Source organism: Plecotus auritus (genome assembly GCF_963455305.1).
Source record: "Plecotus auritus genome assembly, chromosome: 12".
In the NCBI taxonomy this organism is placed as follows: Eukaryota; Metazoa; Chordata; class Mammalia; order Chiroptera; family Vespertilionidae; genus Plecotus; species Plecotus auritus.
In genome coordinates, this window is record NC_137778.1 from 22,328,811 (window position 1) to 22,350,186 (window position 21,376).

At 43.2% G+C, this 21,376-nt stretch overlaps 1 protein-coding gene across 2 annotated transcripts in view; it reads right to left on the reverse strand.

Moving 5' to 3' along the window:
• Positions 1–10,454: 10,454 nt before the first annotated feature.
• The window catches only part of RALGPS2 (Ral GEF with PH domain and SH3 binding motif 2), a 127,969-nt gene continuing 117,047 nt past the window's right edge, over positions 10,455–21,376 (reverse strand). For both annotated transcript variants that reach the window (XM_080648351.1, XM_080648350.1), the window contains 4 exons: positions 21,235–21,327; positions 17,660–17,765; positions 15,784–15,875; positions 10,455–13,458 (listed from right to left, as the gene is read on the reverse strand). In XM_080648351.1, the coding sequence (XP_080504477.1) occupies positions 13,429–13,458; positions 15,784–15,875; positions 17,660–17,765; positions 21,235–21,327 (321 nt within the window). In that variant the 3' untranslated portion in view covers positions 10,455–13,428. The remainder of the gene's footprint in view (positions 13,459–15,783; positions 15,876–17,659; positions 17,766–21,234; positions 21,328–21,376) is intronic.

The following is a 21,376-nucleotide window of genomic DNA, read 5'->3' on the forward strand; positions in this document are numbered from 1 at the left end:
ATGTGTACTGAAGCATACCCACCATTCCCCATCTAATAGGAAATATCTGATACAAAAGAACCTACTGAGTATTTGCTATGGACTGTTTGTGTCCTCCCCCAGTTCATATTCTGAAACCCGAACTCCCAATGTGATGGCAGCTGGAAGCCCAGCCTGTGGGAGATGAGGTTTAGGAGAGGTCATGAGGATGGGGCCCCTGTAATGGGATTAGTGCCCTTTTAAGAAGAGGAAGAGACCAGAGTTTTCTCTCTCTTTCCACCACGTGAACTCATAGCAAGAAGACTGCTAGCTGTCTGTGATTCTTAGTGCTATCTTTTTGGATATGTCTCCCCAGACAAGGGAAACAAAAGGAAAAATAAACAAACGGGACTTACATCAAACTAAAAAGTTTTGCACAGAGGAGGAAACAATCAACAAAATAAAGAGACAACCTACTGAATGGGAGAAGATATTCGTCAATGATACAACCGATAAGGGGTTAATATCTAAAATATATAAGGAACTCATACAACTTAACACCAAAAAAAAAACCCAAACTGTTTGAAAAACAGGCAGAAGACCTGAATAGATATTTCTCTAAGGAGAACATCAGAGTCCTGAGCAATTCGGCTCCAACCTACGTTTCCAATTTTGCATGCTGCCACTTCGCGATGTGAGCTCTTCCCAGCCTCAACTGTACAGTTGCAGTTCTGGCTTTCAGTTCTCCTCTGGTCCCAAATCCTGTCCACACACTTTCCTGGTCCAGCAGGTCCGTGTGGCATTAAAGCAATCAGGACTGTCTGTGTTAACTGCTCTGGGTTTTGTATTTATAGAAAGTCTGTAAAACTCCGGGGGCCAGATCCAGGGCAAGGCCCACAGGGAGGCTCTGGCCTGGCGCAGCCATTGGAAAAGAAAAATTTCATTTGTATGTTGACAGCATGTAAATTTCTTCAGCTAGAAACTGTCATTAGCAGGAATAATTAAAACAGGAAGCTGCTGAGTTGTTCTTTCTTTGAGTCACATAATAAATCACAACATTATTTGCCAAGCATTTGTGCTGCAAGCACTGGGCACCAAAATTGCAAGTTACATCTGACAGCCAGGGTCCACCAGGGTGGAGAAGTGTTTGGATCCTGGCTCCAACCCTCGCTGAGTGACTAGGCAAATTCCTTAACCTGACTTTCCCTGTTGGAATTTGGGAAGAATTGTTCCTACCTTCGAGGGTTGTTATAGGAATCAATGAGATATTTGGTATAAAATGAGTAACGTAATAACCAAAGCATCAGTGATTCTATGAATCAGATTGCTACGTTTTTGAGATATACATTGGTAACTTATAATGGTGTCTGTATGGACACAGTGAGGAGACCCAGGATAGGACTAGAGGAGGGTGGGCAGGAGACTAGCTGCAGAGTCACCTTTGCCAAGGGTGGGTTTGGGCCCTCGGTGCAGGGACGGGGTGATGGGGAGGTAGTTGCACCCACAAAGGAAAATGTGTCCTTTCCTCCCAGTGACCTCCCTTGCTGACCTTGATTGCTCGATGACACGCTGCCTGCTGCACACTGGTGATCCCTCACCAGGCACTCGCTGTTCTCTGCTGCCATACTCCCATGAGACTGAGCACTTGGGTCAGGGACTGCCCGCCCTTCCCCAGGACCTGGCATAGAGCAGAAGTTTAGCACATACTGGTCTTTACTGGATAGTCCCAAGTACCCACTTTCCAAGAATAAAGGAAGAGAGACTTCTTCCTAGGCTGACTCGCTAACCACCAACAGACAACGAAGATGCTGCAAGGAAGCCCCTGGCACGGGTTCAGGGCTGCTTTGCTCACGTGCCGCAGTGTGCAGGGGCATTTCTGACAGCAATTCTGCAGCTCAGGGCAGATGGGAGAAGAGCAAGTAGAGAGAGCGCTTGACTCAGGGAGAGCTTGACTCGAGCAAGGCTCTGGCTTTGTTTGGCAGCTGTTTACCGGATACCATAGTAGCATGTCTTGCCCAGGGTGGTGTGGAGAGAGGCCTGTTAGCCAGTCAGGGAGAATGCAAATGTTGGAGAATGCAAGCCGAGTTATTTTAAGACACTCCAAAACAAAAGCAAAGAGGGAATCAATCTGGCTGTGACAGTTTATGAGAACCCGGCATCCCTGAAGAAGGTGGCTCTGTTAACAGAGGGAGAACAGGGCCCCGGGGGCAGAGGGCCTGCTGTGGGCCCTGAACTGACCCCAGGAGGAGGGGGGTGGCTGTCAGCTCGGCAGCTTCCCCATATGGACTCAAGAACCAGCAGGGGCCCGTGTTCTGTTTACCTAAATAAAGGGACAGAATGTTCCTCAAGCGGAATTGCAGTTGACGGGGGCTCTGGGGTGGAGGCAGCCCTGAGCACTCTGGCCATGGCAAGGGCAGAGCCGGGCCAGGGCTCCATGGTCTTGCCAGTGTACCCCAGTCTCTGGTTTGGGGAGATGGCATCTTTATGGCTTACAGAGGTTGCAATTCCTCTTTGATAAAGAACACACAAGGAATTGGTGTTTCTCTTGAGACTGTTAATACCACCTGGTTGTGCTTTGAAAAGTTAATATTCCCGGGGCACGAGCAGAAATCTTGAGATTTCTCCGTTAAGTGTGTTTGGTAGCTATGTCATTCCTTACCAGCGCACGCCCAGGTTGCCAGCTCCCCCCCTTTCTTCTTGTTTTTCCTCCTTTCTACCCCTTCTCTTCTTCTCTCCCTTTTCTCCATTTCCTTTATCTTCTCTTCTTTTTCTTCTCTTAAAAAAAAAAAAGATGATGATGATGATGATTCACAAGAAGTGTGGAAGTGAGCTCCTCTGGGGTTGGGCTAATCCAGCCTCTTAGGACCAAGGTTCTTCCCATCTTTCCCTCCTGCTCTGGGGCACAGCTTTGCTGTCAGACCAGCTGCCCTCTTGGTCATAAAATGGAGCCTCAGTTCCGGGCATTACATTTTAACAGCTACGTTGGTAAAGAAAATGAGTGGAGAAAAATCAGTCACAAGACTATAAGGAGTGGTGGGGACCATGAATTACAGTGATTGCCCCTGCCTAGGGCCTTCAAATATAAAACGTCCCCCGCCCCCTATTGCTTCAAAATAGAAGTACACCATTACAAGCGGTTGAAAGTTACTGCTCCAAGCTTGTGGCTCTCTGCACTGAGCTGCAGAGGATAGGTGACCCGCCCCCAGACAAATGAGTGTGAAGGCTTCTCTGCCCCAGCCTCCCTGCTGTCCCCAGCAGTGGGACTTTGGGCTGCCCAGCCCCAAGCTTCACCTCCTCAGCAAGATCCCCCACTTCTTAAGAGTTGTGGTGGCGTTGTCTCCTTTCCTGCCCTCCCATCGCCCAGCACATGGGCTCATGCTCCCGACGCCACCCATTGCATTCACAGGGAGGAAGCGGCACTCACCGTGTAGGACCGACCCTCGAACAGACCCCCCAGATGATGGTACACTTTGCGGGGTACACTTTGAGACAATCTGTTGTTTCCAGTGGTTTGCAAAGTGTACCATCATCTGGGCGTTCTTAGAAATGGACAAGTTTAGGCCCCATCTCAGACCTGCTGATCAGAAACTCTGGGGGTGGGACCTGGAAACTGAGGTCTTAACAAGCTCTCCACAGGACTCATGTGCCCTGGAAACCACTGTCCTGAAGTCCCTGCAATGTTTAGAGGTCAAGGGGAGCTTTAAAAAATTATTAATGCCTGGATCCAATCCCCACCCCCACCCCCACCCCCACCCCCACCCCCACCCCCACCCCCACCCCCAGATTCTTGAACCCACAATCTAGGTATGTCCCCTGACCGGCAATCGAATCAGCAACCTTTAGGTCTACGGGACGATGCTCCAACCAACTGAGCCACCTGGGCTCCCCACCAAATTCTTATGTAACTGGTCTGGTGTGCAGCCTGGACTTTGGGGTTTTTAAAAGTTCTCTGGATGACACTAAATTGCAGCCAAGACTGAGAACCACTGATGTAAATAAATATGGAGACAATTATACTGTAAATGATTAAGCAGAAATGAAAAAAATGAGACACACACACTGACAAAAAATGAAAAGTCCTCTTTACTGCTTCAAAACACACAGTTCACTGTTAGGAAACACGGTCGCATTTGCTATGTTCCCTTAGCTGCCCTTTTCCCTCTCCTGTGAGTTCAGATAGAGAGGGTAGGTAAAACAAGCTCGAATGGTAACAGAGAGCCTCAAATCACCCTCACACAGGAGGAGAAAGGGCCCCCATGAAAGTCCCCTTAATGCACTAGGCCCTGCCGCCACCAGCCAGCTCTCAGGACAAAGAGCATCTTGGACTATTTTAGACAATGTGAAAATAGAATACGAGCCACTAAACCAAGGACAAACACGAAACCGGAAATACGTCTTCCTTTAGGAGGGAAATCCGTTTTAATTTAGTAAAACTAAGGACTCTCACATAACATTTATGTTACCCAAGTGCAGTATAGAATCTCCTTAGATGTATCATGGAACCAAAGGTCTCAATTCAAATTGCACCAGGCCATACGCTCTACTTTTTCTTAGGTTGTCTGTCCCAAAGATCCAGGGAGATATAACCGCACTCAAAAATATAATTGTTTCTCTCTCTCAAAGTAGAATTCTAACCAAGTGTCGTTTAGGGCGCATAAGGCCATCAACCCTGCGGTGGGTAGAGGTTCCTTGGTTGTCTTTATTAATTGTGTAAGATGTAAGAAGCTCACGGTGAAGCTCCACGCTTTTCTTCCACACCTAATAGAAAAGGGTCCTGCTTTACATTAAAATCTCAGAAGTTTCCAGCAATACAAACAGCAGCTTGCTTATCGTTCTGCCACAATAGCTTAATACGGATGCTAAGTTTTTGAACCTAAACTGGATGGAAAACTTGGCTTTTCATCAATTGTTACTTCCAGTTGAGCTTGGGTTGTGGACAAGTCAGCCCAAATCAAATTCCAATTTTATTGTGCACCAGGCACTGCCCTCAGATTCTGAGTGAGCCATTCTGGGGTGGTGTTCAGAAGTCATCATTTTAAACAAGCACCCCCAGTCGGTGAAATACTGGTCTTAATAACCAACAGTAATAAACGGGGGTTCTTTTATAGGTGGCTTTTCTTCATGTTTTTGTCAACTTGCCAGTTTGTCTAAAATGAATATATAGCTGGCTTATTTGATTGAAAAGTTTATAAGATGAAGTTCAATGGTTGCTGGATGTAAGGATTACTAGGAAATGTAACAGGAAAAAGGTCATATTCATAGTAAAAACAAAAACTAGTTTACCTGGAATCCTAATATATAAAAACCCTGGGTCGTAACAACCAGTAATGACTGGAGGCTGACCAGCCGAAAGTCAGTGCTGGCCCCGAACCCAAGCAAGCAGTTAGGGGAAATCAGGCAGGCAGCAGAGTGGTTAGGGGTAATCAGGTAGGCAGACCAGCTGTTAGGGGTGATCAGGTAAGTAGGCCAGCAGTTAGGTAGGCAGACAGCCCCTCGCAGGGCTGGCCCCGCCCCCCAGCAAAGAAAGAGGGAGGCCACTGGTGGCAGGGGAAGGGGGCAGCGCTGCACAGATGGCAAGCAGTGGCAGTGGCGGGGTTGGGGCCAGCTGCCTGCAGCCTGGGGAAGGAAAGCCCCGATAGGCCCTGATCTCAGGCCAGGCCTAGAGACCCTACCTGAGGGGTCCTGGATTGTGAGAGGGTACAGGTCGGGCTGAGGGACCCCCTCCCCCCGAGTGCACGAATTTTCGTGCACCAGGCCTCTAGTTCTATCTAATAAAAGAGTAATATGCAAATTAACCATCACTATGCTACACCCACAAAGCCACGCCCACCAATCAGGAGCGAGTATGCAAATTAACTCAACCAAGATGGCTCCAGCCACGGAGAGAGCAGGAGGGAGGCCTGGGTTTCCCTGGCAATGTAGGAAGCCAAGCTTTCCGCACACCCTGGCCGGCCCAGGCCTGCACTCCAGGATACAAAGTTTCAATGATAGAAGATAAATAAATCCCAACAAAAATGGTGGCAGCCACGGAGCTGGAGAGAGCAGGAGGCTAGGGTTGCCCCCGGCGATGGAGGAAGCCAAGCTTCTGAAGCCCTGGCCTGTCTTGGCCTCCGCTCAAGGTTACAAAGTTTCAATTATATAAGATAAATAAATCTCAACAGAAATGGCTGCTGCCACGGAGCAAGCAGAAGGCTTGGCTCCACTCCAGGCTACAAAGTTTCAATTGCAGAAAATAAATAAATCCCAGATACCAGGGCCTCTGCTTGGGTCGCCGGGGGGGCATACAAACCACCACAGGCTCCTCGCCCAGGCCACCCCACGCCCCAAGGGAACCCCCACCCTGATCCAGAACACCCTTCAGGGCAAACCAGCTGGCCCCCACCCATGCACCAGGCCTCTATCCTATCTAATAAAAGAGTAATATACAGGTTGACCATCACTCCAACACACAAGATGGCTGCCCCCATGTGGTCAAAGATGGCTGCCCCCATGTGGACACAAGATGGCCAGCAGGGGAGGGCAGTTGGGAGGGACCAGGCCTGAAAGGGAGGTCAGGTGGGGGCGATCAAGCCTGCAGGAAAGGGCAGTTGGGGGGGACCCAGGCCTGCAAGGGAGAGCAGTTTGGGGGTACCAGGCCTGCAGGGGAGGGCAGTTAGGGGTGACCAGGCCTGCAGGGGAGGGCAGTTAGGGGCAAACAGGCTGGCAGGGGAGCAGTTAGGCATCAATCAGACTGTCAGGGAGTGGTTAGGGGGTGATCAGGCTGGCAGGCAGAAGCAGTTAGGGGCAATCAGGAAGGCAGGCAGGCGAGCAGTTGGGAGCCAGCAGTCCTAGATTGTGAGAGGGATGTTCGACTGCCCGTTTAGGCCGGATCCCACCAGGATCGGGCCTAAACAGGCAGTCGGACATCCCTCAAGGGGTCCCAGATTGGAGAGGGTGCAGGCTGGGCTGAAGGACACCCGCCCCCGCATGAATTTCGTGCACTGGGCCTCTAGTAAGTAAATAAAAGCTGTGTGAAACCAGTAGAGAGAAAACTGTAGAGATTTGAGGGACATTAAAACCCTAAATAAACGGAGATATATATTTCATGTTCATAAATGAGAGGAATAAACTTTTCACCAAAACTGTAAATTCTCAAATTAATCCACATGTTCAAAGCAATTCCAATAAAAATACCAACAGTGTTTTCACTGAACTTGACACACCGATCATAGGGAAGACCAGAGTAAGTCTAGGTAAGGCAAGTCGGAAGAACAATGTTATTAGCTCACCAGACAGCAAAGCCTAGAAAGCTGTACAGTAATGAATGTGGTACTGGCTCAGGACAGACTACTACTGACACAGGAAAGGGAACGTTAGCAGCTAGCATCGCACCGGTGGCACTGTGTGAGGGCAGACAGGCTAACCCTATCAGAGAATTGTCACTCTCTTTTGGTTCCAGGATAGGGAGTGGACAATTTCAAAGGCCAGCAGAGACTTAAGAAAATCCAGTCCTGTCTGGAGGTTTCCCAAGCTTCTTAGAGGCAAGGACATAATCAACACCCAGCCGATGACGTCCAGGAGACTCAACACAGGTATTTTTGTGCTTCTTTCAATTGAAAGCTCCATGGGATGCCTGGCTGGCATGGCTCAGTGGTTGAGCATCTACCTATGAACCAGGAGGTCAGGGTTCGATTCCTGGACAGAGCACATGCCGGGTTGTGGGCTCAATCCCCAGTAGGGGGTGTGTAGGAGGCAGCTGATCTCTCATGGATGTTTCTCTCTTCCCCCTTCCTCTCTCTGAAATCAATAATAAAAAAAAAGTGAAGGATAAAAATGTAAGTATGGTAATAAATTATCCCCACACAACCTATATTTTTAAGCAAATTTATTTCAATAGAAATATTTCAGAAAACTGTACTTAAATTCGTTTTTAAGTTAGGGTATGCAAACACACCGAAGATCTCACACTCACATTTGCATATTGAACAGAAACAAAAAGTGAGAGAGGAACCGAGCTGCACATCACTCAGGGAGGTCATAGTGCAGCCAAGTGCTTTGTCATAAGTACGCAAGCTCACAGGGGTAAAGGGTAAAAATGGCTTGTGTTGTCCTGCGTATAATCATCACTGGGTACTTATCTCCACAGATGTTCACCTCTAGATTACACTGTGGATGGTCCCTCATCCCCCAAACACACTTCAGTAGCCTATACAACAATGAATTTGTCAACAACCAAAGTGTAGAAACTATTGAGAACCTGGTGACTTCTTATCAGCTATGCTGTCAGACCTAAGTCAATAGTTACTGGAATATCTTTGTTAATAGTTCTAATAGGCGGTATCTTGAGGGGAAACTTAGTATTTCTGACCTAGTATCTAAAGCATGGCTAATATTTATGAAATTTTCTATTAAAAAACCATTTTAATCTCAAAGCACTCTATGTATTCTTCGAATCTCATCACTACTTTGCAGTCCAAATAACCAGATCAAAATTTAAATTCTGCTAATTACTAACCCTCAAGGACCAGTGAGTTAACTCTTCATGTGGCTTTAAAGACCATGTCTACTTGCCTACTCTGGAACAGACGAGCCCTTTCATATTTGTGAAAATAGCATCCTGACTCCGTTGAACAACAGTAGTTCTGATCTTGCAATAATCATAGAGGAGCAAAGTGTTTCTAAGCTTCGCTTTTCCTGGGGAATTTCGTTTAGTCTCTTAACTTCCCTTTAATTTGTATACTGGAGTTGTTTTCACTTTCCCATCATAATGTTTTCAGGTGAACAATAACTGGTAGGTTAAGTGACTGCTTGTTTGCTCTGAGTCTTATTTAAATATAAGAATGAACCAAACAAAATCTCATTTCTGACCAAAAGGATTCTCATCACAGGACTTCAATAGCTTTCATAAAACCCGAACACATCTTCCTGGCTGTATCATATTCTTTTATAGATTTCCTGAAAGGCCTTATAATTAAGTGTATGCTCATGACAACAACAACTGAAAACATCAACACAAACATAAACTCCGTGATGGGTGCTCTTCCAGGTTGTTCTTAAGAGTGCTCATCCAAAGGGCGATTTGGGTGGATTTATTTCTAATCTCCTGCCTGGAAGGAGAGGAGCAGGAAGGAAGCTTGTCTAAAAAGACTCAAAACCAAGGACTGCAACAACTATCTAGGAATATCTATACAGACTTTCTTAGACTGGATGTGAGACAGAGTAAGCTGGTGGAGAGAGGGGTAGATAGCACACACTCCTGAAATAAAGGAGTAAGAGGGCCAATGATTAGTGTCATACTCTATGCCTATAATTGGTCTTCAAATTGATAAGGCACTGACCAAATTTTCCTCACACTACAACTTGAGATATCGTTGTAATGAAACTGCTTTCAACAAGCTTAGGAGTTTGAACACAGAGATCTCTTTCATTAGAATTCTCTAAAGAGAAAAAAAAAAAGTCACTTTAGACACAAGCCATTTTTGGGGGAGCAAAAGCAAAAAATACTTGCATCATTTTGAAAAGGCTGACTTCACATGAAAAATAATTATCATCTATGTGATTAAATAACAATGTTTGTCTCTGAAAGCTTAGAAAAAACCAGAACACCACTCTGGCTGTAAAATCTTTGAAAGAAAAAACCACAAGAGAGAGAAAATAAAAGCAAACCCGAAAAGATCACGAAGTCAGGCAAACCTCACCATCTGTTCATGCATCAGCAGCGCTAATATTGTTCCACCAGGACACGGGCCAATGCATCTTCATTTCCAAAAAGGGACCCAATTATTTCGAAAGCCTTTGAAGCAGAGGATTTCTGTTATGAAAGATTATCTTCTGCTAAGCAAAACTGGTACCCTTGTTTGCAGAAGACAACATGGCAGTTTAAAAACTGGTTGTGAAGGAATGTGCCTCAAAAAACAGGAAGCATGTCAACAGTGGATATCTTCTTTACAAAAGTGGATGGATTTAATCTGTTTTGATTCCCAGAATTAATATGATGCCTTACAGTTTTGTTTTCAGTAGCAAAGACATACAGCTTACAGATTTAACCTAAAAAAGGGGGGTGGGGTGAGGTGGGGAGAAAAAAGACCTCTGCTCAAGTCATTTGCCAGGTAAATTTTAGTAATCCCAACAGATCAACAGACCAGCCTGCCCTTAGAGGGCCCCGGTTTCAACTAATCTACAGAGTGTGTACACTATACACTGTAAACATTTTTTCCTTCCATAACAATAGTGCTCCTTGGTCTCTTTTATAAACCTTCTAGAAGAGGAATAAAGCCACTTATAAAAACTCTGCAGCTATAAACACAGTAACTCTTGACGCACAGAAAGACCGATTACCAGAACAGTCCACACAGAAGGTAGTGCAATAGTCTGTGGCATTTTCCACACAGGAAAAACATTTGTCATCGAAGCACAGGCCTAGGGAGAAAAAGCATTCAAACTCAAATTGTTTCCATCCCTTTTGGTAATGTTTACACAAATGACATTTACACAGTGAAGAAAATGAAATAGGAAGGTGTGTTTGATCAGTTCTCTTTCAATTCTTACATTTTGGAGGTTACAATAAAAAAATAACTGTGAAAAAAATAAGCAGAGGCCAAACACACAGGGGGCATAAAACCAAAAACAGTGCTCATTGTGCCGTTATTTTTTTTATAGTTATATTTTAAAAACTGGTATGTTACTTCCATATGGAAAATAAGCTTCTGTTCAAATAAACTGTTGCACGAGATGTGTCTGAACTGTATTCTGGCCAATATTATATTCTACTACCCTGGGCCATATAATATGCCAACCATTATGCTTATCATAAACCAGCTTAAATTTAAATTATTGTTTTTATGAGCTCTTTTTGGCTAGGAGAGAAACAGATGAACTTAATATTGATGGAAATTTCAAGCTTATGAGTCACCAATTTACTAATTTATAAAGGGCAGGCCTAATCAGAGGGAAATAAATTTATCATCCCACTAATAAACTACCTAAATATTTAACACATTTTGGTGACATACTTTCTTTGCATGAATTATCATCAGATATCATTTGTTGAATTACATATAAAAAATTCACCTACACTAGTTTAATCCACTTCTCTCACTGGTTTCCATTTGCTTCAAATGCTAAAATAATCTCAAAAAGCAGTGACTAATCTTTTGAATGGACAAATTTGAAGACAAAAAAACAATGGCAACTTCTATGCACAGATATGTTAACAGTTTCAGACGAAAGGACTGTTTACCAAACTGAAAACTATCCTTCGTCTGTGCAGGCATCCATTCATGTTTAGAGCTGAAAACATCAAACACATCTTCCAGTTTAGCTCCCTCTTTGGCAAAACATCAGGCTCTACTTCCAGGTGCCTCCCTCCACAGACGTGGTTCCTCTATGACATATCTACTGTAGCTTATTTATGACAAACAAAGCAATAATAAAAAAAATCCACAGGGTTCTCATCCATAGTATTTTTTAAAAAGCACATACACTATTAAAAACATTTCTTTCTGAAGAGAAATAAACAAAGAAAAAAAAATGCAAAACGAAGTCAGATGTGCAAGGTCTACACAGTAATACTGCTGGCTCCGCAGGAGGTGTCCCTCCATGTACCCAACGTGGGTCAAGCTCAGGAGGTCGTTATTTAAACATCACTAGCACAGGCAACACTGTCCTCTGCAGCCTATGTCATCACTTTCCACAAAACCAGAACCTAAGGCATTTCTAACTGTTCTGTATGAGAAAAATATCTGCACTCTCAATATCCTTTGGAAGCAGATCTAAATGGAAAAACTCAGTGCTCAGAAAAACCTCTTCTACTTCCCTTTGAAAAGATTTTTAGCTAATTAGTCTGTGGACAATACTTTCTATTGAAGTTTCATAGATTCAAGAATGAAATACTTACGATAAAAAAAAGTACAATGTTTTCTAAGAATACAAATGCAAGCGACTTTATGTGAGGCCCAAAGTAACAGAGCCTGGTAGAAGGTATCAGACAGAAGGCGTTCTTACTCTGGGCCAGTGCTAAAACCTATGATGCCTCATGAGTTTATAACATCCGACATAGCCTTTGTTCAAATGCCATTTTTTGTTAAAACTCTAAGGCATCTTATCTTCAATCTTATTATTATAATTTTCTTTAGTGAGTCAACATTTATTTTGGATATCAAATGCATTACTGCATAGAAGAGCCCTCATAAAACTACTTGGTCAACTACTGATTTCATGGCAGGGACCTATATATAACAGTAAGTTTTCAGGAAAATGTTTTGCAATAAAGAAAAGTTGAATAAGGAGAGTTTTAATACTTTAAATTCTCAGAATCTCAACCTCTTACCTTTTACCCTCTTAAAATTACTTTGTATGCCTTAGAATAAAATGAATACATATATATATGGAATCTCTTTTAAACAAAGGTGACCCTGAATCTCATATTGAGCAAAAATAATGTAAATGAATTAAAAACAACAACAACAACAACTGGCATTGTGCACAATAAACAAGGTAAAGGAAAACATCAATTTATCTCCTTGGGGATAAAAATCACCTGTGACTGGTAGAAGAGAGAATCCAACTAAAGTGAAGAAGTAATGACTGTAAAATCTCAAGGAAGTTTAGGTGGGGATGATGCAATCCCTACTACTCAGATCTGTGGCCCAACAATGAATTCATATAGAGGCTAACCTTAAAGGCAGTTAAAAACAGCCATGTTTTCTGGAGCCCGTGTGAAGAGTGTCTGGCCAGTGAACACTCGGCCTTTATACCCCTGCAGGAAGTCGTGTTCCCCACACAGCACTAAATCTCCGAAGTTTAGTGTTTAAAAATATCTTTCCTCACCTACAACCAAACAACATCCCTCCCAAAGTCCCAAACAAAGTCCCAACAACTCACATTACAACATTTCTAGTTCCTCCACTCGTGCTATGAGGGCAGAGCATGAGGCTGCAGGTGAACGAAGGACAAATACACGTTCTGGGAGGCTGCTGGCAGAATGCTGCTTATCAGAAGACCTTTACACTTCGGTTCAAAACCGTTAATACCTTTACACTTTGGTTCAAAACCAGCTCCTCATGTAACCCATTAGAATGACGTTTTTCCTTTTTAAAGTGAAAAAGGCGATTCCCCCCTCCAAAATTAATACAAAGTTAAAAGAAATGCAAATGAGCTACGATCTATTCCAAGCACAGCACCGCCAGGAGATCACACACACTATTTGGTGTTTGGTGTTGGTTTTCCTTGCGTTCTTTTAAGGCAGTGGTTTCCACAGGTCAGTTCAGAGATAAGAAGCGTGGTCCATGGCAGTTTGTTTTGCAACTGCAATTGGTTCTCTGGGAATGTCTCACTTCATTCCCTGGAATTAGTGCTTTTTTGGTTCAGAATCCGGAGGCAAAGAGGGAAGCTCGGCTCCCCTGGCACAGGACTGGTTTTCGCTGGCGCTGGTCCACCAGGGCCTCGCTCCCACTGTGGAGCAACAATTCACCTCTCTTCTTTCTTAGGCTTTTACTCAAAAGTCATCAAGTTTGTAGGAACCTAACAAATACAAGCATTACAAAACAACATTATTTATTTTTATTAAAATACTAGAGGCCCGGTGCATGAAAATTTGTGCACTGGAGGGGGTCCCTCAGCCCAGCCTGCCCATCACAGTCTGGGAGCCCTCTGGGGATGTCTTACTGACGGCTTAGGCCCGCTCCCTTTGGGAGTCACAATCTGGCCTCCCTCTGTGGGAGGCGACTGGGCCGATCAGGGAAAGGTGCTACCTCCATCACCCTGCTGCTGCTGCTGCCTCTGGCCTCCCTCTGCAGGAGGCAACTGGGCTGATCAGGGGAAGGTGCCGCCCCCATCACCCCGCTGCTGCTGCTGCCACTGCTGGCCCTTGCAGCCACCCCTCCTTGGCCTTTGCAGCCACTGCGGCTTTGTTCGGAAGGATGTCCCGTCTATCCGGTCTAATTAACATGTTACCCTTTTATTAGTATAGATTTTTCAATTACAATTGATGTTCAATATTATATTAGTGTCAGTTGTACACCCCTATGATGAGACATTTATATAACTTATGAAGGGATCCCCCAATATTTCTAGTACTTACCTGATACCATCCATAGTTATTGGAGTATTATTGGCTATATTCCCTATGAGGTACTTTACATCCCTATGACTATTTTGCAAGTACCAATTTGTACTTCTTAATCCTTTCACCGTTTTCACCCAGCTCCCCTCTGGCATATGTCAGTCTGTTCTCCCTACCTATGAGTCTGCTTCTGTCTTATTTGTTCTTTTGTTTTTTAGATTCCACATATAAGTGAAATCATGGTATTTGTCTTACCCTGTAGGTCCATTCACAAAGTGATAGCATTTAAAAGTTGTCTTTCAAAGTACTATTTATCTTTCCTTGTCATTTTAAGTGAGCCCAAATGTTAAAATCTTTCTGACCTAAAGTATCTTTTTGAAAAAATTAAATATATTGGGGTGAGATTGGTTTATAAACCTATATAGGTTTCAAGTGTACAATTCTATATACACTGAGTGGCCAGATTATTATGATCTGCCCACTCAGTGTATATCCTACATAACGCATAATAATCTGGCCACTCAGTGTATATCCTACCTAATAAAAGGCTACTATGCAAATTGTCCCCTCGACCAGGAGTTCGACCAGCAGGCAGGCTGGCCAACTGCCCATGTCCCCACCCCCTGGCCAGGCTGGCTGGACCCCACCCATGCACAAATTCATGCACCAGGCCTCTAATACACACACACACACACACACACACTGCAGAGATAATAATCTGGCCACTCAGTGTACATCATCTGTATATTGCATTGTGTGTTTACCACCCAAAGTGCAATCTTTTTCTGTCACATATATGTGACCCCCTTAAAGAATCTTTTTTTTAAAGGTTTTTTATTGATCTTTATATGTGAGAGTGAAACATCAATGTTATGTTTATGTCTGTTCAACCAATTTGTGACTCAACTTTATTTATTTGTTAAAGTATATATTATTGATTTCAGAGAAGGGAAAGGGAGATAGAAACATCAGCGATGAGTGAGAATCACTGATTGGTTGCCTCCCGCATGCCCCCTACTGGGGATCGAACCTGGGGCCCTTCAGTTCGCAGGCTAATGTACTCTATCAAACCAGCTAGGGCTGTGTCTTAACTTTAAACCTGTAATAGGGATTGGGGAAAACAACACTGTGAATTTATTCTCCTTTGCAGCTGAAAGCCTTTGCTTCAGTAAAATAAAAACAAAAATATCCAAATAGTTTTGGGTTTCACTGCAACCACAGAAACCCACATCAACCTGTTAGTAGAACAAATAAAGATGAATAAGAATAAATTTTATTAATTTGAAGTGCCCCCTCTTTTTACCCCCTCTAGAACTACATTCCCTTGCCTCTCACTATATTCTACCAGCCCGGGCTACATATTCTTATTTTGAACAACTGAAGCTCATTGCAGCTTCAAGGTCTTTGAACCCTCTGTTCCCCCTAATTTTCACGTGGCGGTTCCTTCTTACCATTTATGCCAATGTCATCTCCTCAGGGAGATGTTTGGGCTCTCTCCTATTTATTTAAAGTTGTCTCTACTCCCAACACTCTGCATCACATAATTCTATTTTGTTTGCTTGTATAGTTTTCACTATTTGAAAGTTTGTTATCTGTTCATTTGTTTATTGCCCATCTCTCTAAAATGTGAAATTTCACGCCTTGTTGACTGATGTCAACAAGAAAAAGAGTAAGAATAAAAACATATTCCCCCACTCCATTCAGAAAATTAGTCTACTTCTCTTTAGAACTCTTAAATACATGCCCAAGTTAGGGACTATTTGAGGACTAAGAGAAATGCTCACCTGTTGTTTGTTACTTTGGCAGGCAGCACTCAAATGCTTAAACCACAGCATTGCATTCATCCTATTGCCAGCTTGAAACTTGTATGAATTTCCTAAAATCATCAAAAACAAAGGGAAAGTAATAAAAACGTAAGGGCTCTGACATATAATAATTCTGCCAGCTACCAAAGCAAAATAAAATAAGACTAGAGTTCTCCATTTCAGAAGTCTATTTCCCCAACACCTGATGTTCCAACACAAACAGTTCTCTCTGCTACATTCACGTGACGTCACTTACGCAGAAAGTCGTGGTTTTGCTGTTTGTGAATTGGAAGAGAAGTAAATGCATCTCCTTAACTGTTCAATAGTGTAAACTATACCTAAATAAAATTGTTTGGCTTCTTTAGATTTGTACGTGTGGATGACAGTGCAGAATACCAGTTCTCAATACTGCTTAGATGATCTATTAGCAATGTTAAGGTGAGGTTTTTACAGGCCACAGCTTTAACACTAAGTGTCTGATACTCAGACATTAGCTATTTAATGTGAATAAGGATTAATTAGCTAACATCAATATCAGCTACCTTTTTAGTTTTTAGTTACATCTGTTAAAAATTATTATAGCTTTCCAGGCCTATTGAGGGCTTTCAGGGAAAATATAAGAAGGCACCTTTTTCTCTTAGAAAATTAGAAATTCATCTGTGTTTTATATATTTAGTAAATCTTACGTTAAGACTGACACGTAAGGACTTTTATATGGTTCTACGTATTAAGGTAACAAACTGAGAAAAGAATGAATTCATGTACTACATAGACTGCCTTAAGTTGAGCTTTACTCCCTTTTTTTCATTGACCTAAGTTTTTTACTTCCCAATTCTTACCAACTTCTACTTTCCTTTATAACTGCATTCAATGGCCCAGGAGCCTAATCTATATTTAGACATTATTCAACTTTTCTGAGATTTTAACATTCAAAGAACTTTTTCACTTTCAGAAGCAATGGTTTGCCTTCGACACATATTTAATTATTCAAATTAAAATACTGTTTTGCTTGCTGAACTGAGATGCAGACACCAGATCAATCTAAATAGAAAATATTTCTACAATGAAGTTTGCCACAATTATTTTTTTTTCTGTGTTCAACATATTTTGCTTACATTTTTACTTAAAACACTTCATAATACCCTAAAAGCACACTATCTGTTGATATGAAATACATTCTGAATAAACAGAGGTCAAAATGTAATTGTACAGCCCATAAAAGGCACTGCTGCATTTCCGCGCTGAGCTGCTGGGCAGAGAGAAGGCGTTTCCTGGCTGGCTTCCTGGGGTGCTTATCAACAGCCAGAGGTTGTCGGAGGAAGAGCAGCAGGCATGTTGGGACCTGTTCTGACTGCCATCTGAGGTAGGGCCAGCTGGCATGTGATTCTATAGCCACCCTCCAACATCTCTATTATATTTTATGAGCAAAGTATTATAATTAAAATTATACTTCTTTGGAAAGTGCTTTGAGGCAAATAAGCAATTAATTTGATTAAAAGTAATGGAATGAAGATTATTTAAAGGAAAACCTCTGCCACATTTAGAACTTAAGAATAACAATTTAATTCCGGGTACAAATGAAGGGGTACTATGTATATGGCAAACCACTGTGGGCCATAGATTCTCAAATTCCCTTCCTCTGTCCCTCCCTCCCTCCATAAGCTTATTAAATAAGCATTTAATAAATATTGCTAATTATAAATATTAATCTCATTACTATATATTATGTGACAAAAACATTTCTCAAAGAGATGAAACTACACAAATCTTCCCCCAGTCAAGTATGAACCCAGTGAAACTAGGCTTTGGCGTACTATAAAGTTACCTGTAAGCCCTGGTTACTCTAAAGACTCACCTTTCTCAGAGTCAGTCAGTAGGAAGAGGTCAGGATGTTCTGGGTCATCAGCCATCATCACCATCCATCCTACCACAGATACATTCTTATTTGATGTTGATTTGAACTGAGAGATAGAAAGACAACTAATGGTCATCTTTTTTTTGGTGTGTGTGTGTGTTTTCATTTTTAATAAATCTTTATTGTTCAGATTACAATTGTTCCTCTTTTTTCCCCCCATAGCTCCCCTCCACCCGGTTCCCACCCCACCCTCTGCCCTTACCCATCCCCTCACTATCCTCATCCATAGGTGTACGATTTCTGTCCAGTCTCTTCCCACACCCGCCACATCCCTTTCCCCACGAGAATTGTCAGTCCACTCCCTTTCTATGCCCCTGATTCTATTGTATTCACCAGTTTATTCTGTTCATCAGATTTTTTATTCACTTGATTTTTAGATTCACTTGTTGATAGATATGTATTTGTTGTTCATAATTTTTATCTTTACCTTTTTCTTCTTCTTCCTCTTCTTAAAGAATACCTTTCAGCATTTCATATAATACTAGTTTGGTGGTGATGAACTCCTTTAGCTTTTTCTTATCTGTGAAGCTCTTTATCTGCCCTTCAATTCTGAATGATAGCTTTGCTGGGTAGAGTAATCTTGGTTGTAGGTTCTTGCTATTCATCCCTTTGAATATTTCTTGCCACTCCCATCTGGCCTGCATAGTTTCTGCTGAGAAATCAGCTGACAATCGTATGGGTGCTCCCTTGTAGGTAACTGTTTTTCTCTTGCTGCTTTTAATATTCTCTCTTTGTGTTTTACTCTTGGCATTTTAATTATGATGTGTCTTGGTGTAGTCCTCTTTGGATTCCTTTTGTTTGGGGTTCTGTGTGCTTCCTGGACTTGTAAGTCTATTTCTTTCACCAGGTGGGGGAAGTTTTGTGTCATTATTTCTTCAAATAGGTTTTCAATATCTTGCTCTCTCTCTTCTTCTGGCACCCCCATAATTCTGAAGTTGGTATGCTTGAAGTTGTCCCAGAGGCTCCTTACACTATCTTCATATTTTTGGATTCTTTTTTCTTTTTCGGATGGGTGTTTGCTTCTTTGTATTTCAAATCTTTGACTTGATTCTTGTGATCCTCTAGTCTGCTGTTGGATCTTTGTATATTATTTTTTATTTCAGTCAGTGTATGTTTAATTTCTAGTTGGTCCTTTTTCATATCCTCGAGGGTCTCGCTAAATTTATCGGCCTTTTCTAGAAAATTCTTGAAAAACCTTATAACCGTCGTTTTGAACTCTATATCCTCCATTTCTTTCCTCCATTTCTTTCATTTGTGACCTGTTTCTTTGTCTCTGCATTTTGGCTGCTTCCCTGAGTTGATAGAGTGGCTTTGTGTGCGAGGTGTCCTATAGGGCCCAGTGGCTCAGCCTCCCCAGTTACCTAAGGTGGACACTCTTGGTGCACCCTTTTGTGGGCTGTGTGCACAGTCTTGTTTTAGTCAAGTCTTGATTGTTGTTGGTATCACTGGGAGGAAGTGACCTCCAGGCCAATTGGCTGTGAGGATCAGCTGTGTCTACGATGGGAGAACTTCTGTGCTGGAGACATCCTTATGAGACAAAACTTGCTTCAGTGGGGCTTTGGTGCTCACTGAGTCTGCCCCCTGAGTGTGTCCCTTATGGATCTGAGGAGTTGTAATCTGGATGGTCCCACTCTGACCTCTGGGTACACTGGCTTTTGGATCTCCAAGTAGGTACTAATTTAGCCTCTGCCTGAGGCCACCCAGCAGGAGCTATGGAGAGATCTGCAGATTTCTCTTCTTTGTTTGGGTTTTGGAGGTGCCCAGATGAGGCCCAGCTGTGAAGTAGTGCAAGCTGCTGTGGGGCCTTGGGCCTTCTTTTGGATGTTCTGGGTCTCACTGACTCAGCTGCAGTTTGTTAGGTAAGTTTAGAATTCAAAGGACCAGGTCATTCATATGCAAAAGCCTCTGAGCTCAGCTTGGATGGGGCGGAGTCTCAGGGTGGAGCAAACAGCTATGGCTTCGTGTGGTGGGATCTCAGGACGGAGCAAACAGCAATGGCTTCCCGTCAGCCCTGCCCTAAGAGGCCCCTGAGTCTCAGTGTCCTGCAGTAATTGCTGCAAGCACCTCTGAGAGAAAACCGCCCTCGCGTTCTGCCCACTGCAGATAGTCCAGTTTCTCCCCGTACGATTTCTGTCCAGTCTGGGTCCCCAGAGTCTCACCCGGAACTGGCGTTCAGTGCAGTTGGGAGCTTTTGTCTCCCTCCCGATTGAGAAAGGCAGCCGTGTACTCAGTTGCCAACGCTCTCCGCGCGTGCACGCTTCCGTGCCTCTGCCTTCCGCAGCTCCTGTGAGTCTCAGTGTGCTTTTCTCTTCCCTTCTAGTTGTAGAATTTCCACTCAGCCAGCCTTCCTGTGGTTCTGGATGATGTCCGTTTTGTCCTTTAGTTGTAGTTTTGAAATTGTTGTGCGAGGCAGCAGTTTAGGTGTTTACCTATGCCGCCACCTTGGTTTCTCCACTAATGGTCATCTTGATGGCTCATCCTCAGTAAAGTTACATGTCAGGAAGCATATCTTCAGTTTCTCCCAGTGAGAGATGAGACCTGTGACTTCGTGCTGGTCAGGTGTGCTCAGGGCCTTTTACGATTAAATTCGGCCCCTGTGGAGACTCTCCTGCCTTCCAGATCTGTCTCAGCTTCAACTCTTTTTCAACACCTAATTGTCCCACTGTCCATTCCCAAAGAGCAGGACTGTTAGTGGACCAATAAGTTCATCTATGTTGTTTCGTCTGTTACTGTGCTCCCCTCACCCCTTTCTTATAGGAAACACAGCTGCATTTTAATACAGATGTTATCTTTCCCCGTTTCTTGAGATATACTTGATTTATAACATTGTGTTAAGTTTAAGATGTACAATGTAGCCTTGGCCAGTTTGGCTCAGTGGAAAGAGCATCAGCCTGTGGACTGAAGGTTTCCAGGTTTGATTCTGGTCAAGGGCACATGCCTAGGTTGCGGGCTCGGTCCCCAGTGTGGGGCATGCAGGAGGCAGCCGATCAATGATTCTCTCTCATCACTGATGTTTCTCTCTCTCTCTTCTTCTCCCTTCCTCTCTGACATCAATAAAAATATATTTAAAAAAGAAGATGTACAATGTAATAGGGGTGTTCTCTTAAACCAAGTGCTATCAGACACTTCTTTATATCTATATCTATCTACAGTATATATGCAAGAAATATTCTTAGCATGCTTGTTACTTATTTATTTCAGAGAGGAAGGGAGAGGGAGAGAGAGATAGAAACATCAATGATGAGAGAGAATCATTGATTGGCTACCTCCTGCACGCCCCCTACTGGGGATCGAGCCAGGCATGTGCCCTTGACTGGAATGGAACCAGGACCCTTCAGTCTGCAGACTGATACTCTATCCACTGAGCCAAACGGGCTAGGGCACTTTTCTAGCTTTTTTAAAGTTACACTTTAGTAACAAAAAAAGAGCTGTTATGAAAGAACAGAAAATTGGATAAATCTCATTCATGAAAAGGCTGTGAAACAATGCTAACAATTTAGAGAAGGAATACTTACATGTTTTCTTTCTGTAGCTTTTAGAGACTTGGCAGTGTAGTAAAAAAGTTGTGTCCCGCACAAAGCTGCCCAATATTTTGTCCAAGATGCTACCTGGAGAGGACAAACACATGAACACACGACGGAAATGCTGACTCCTCAG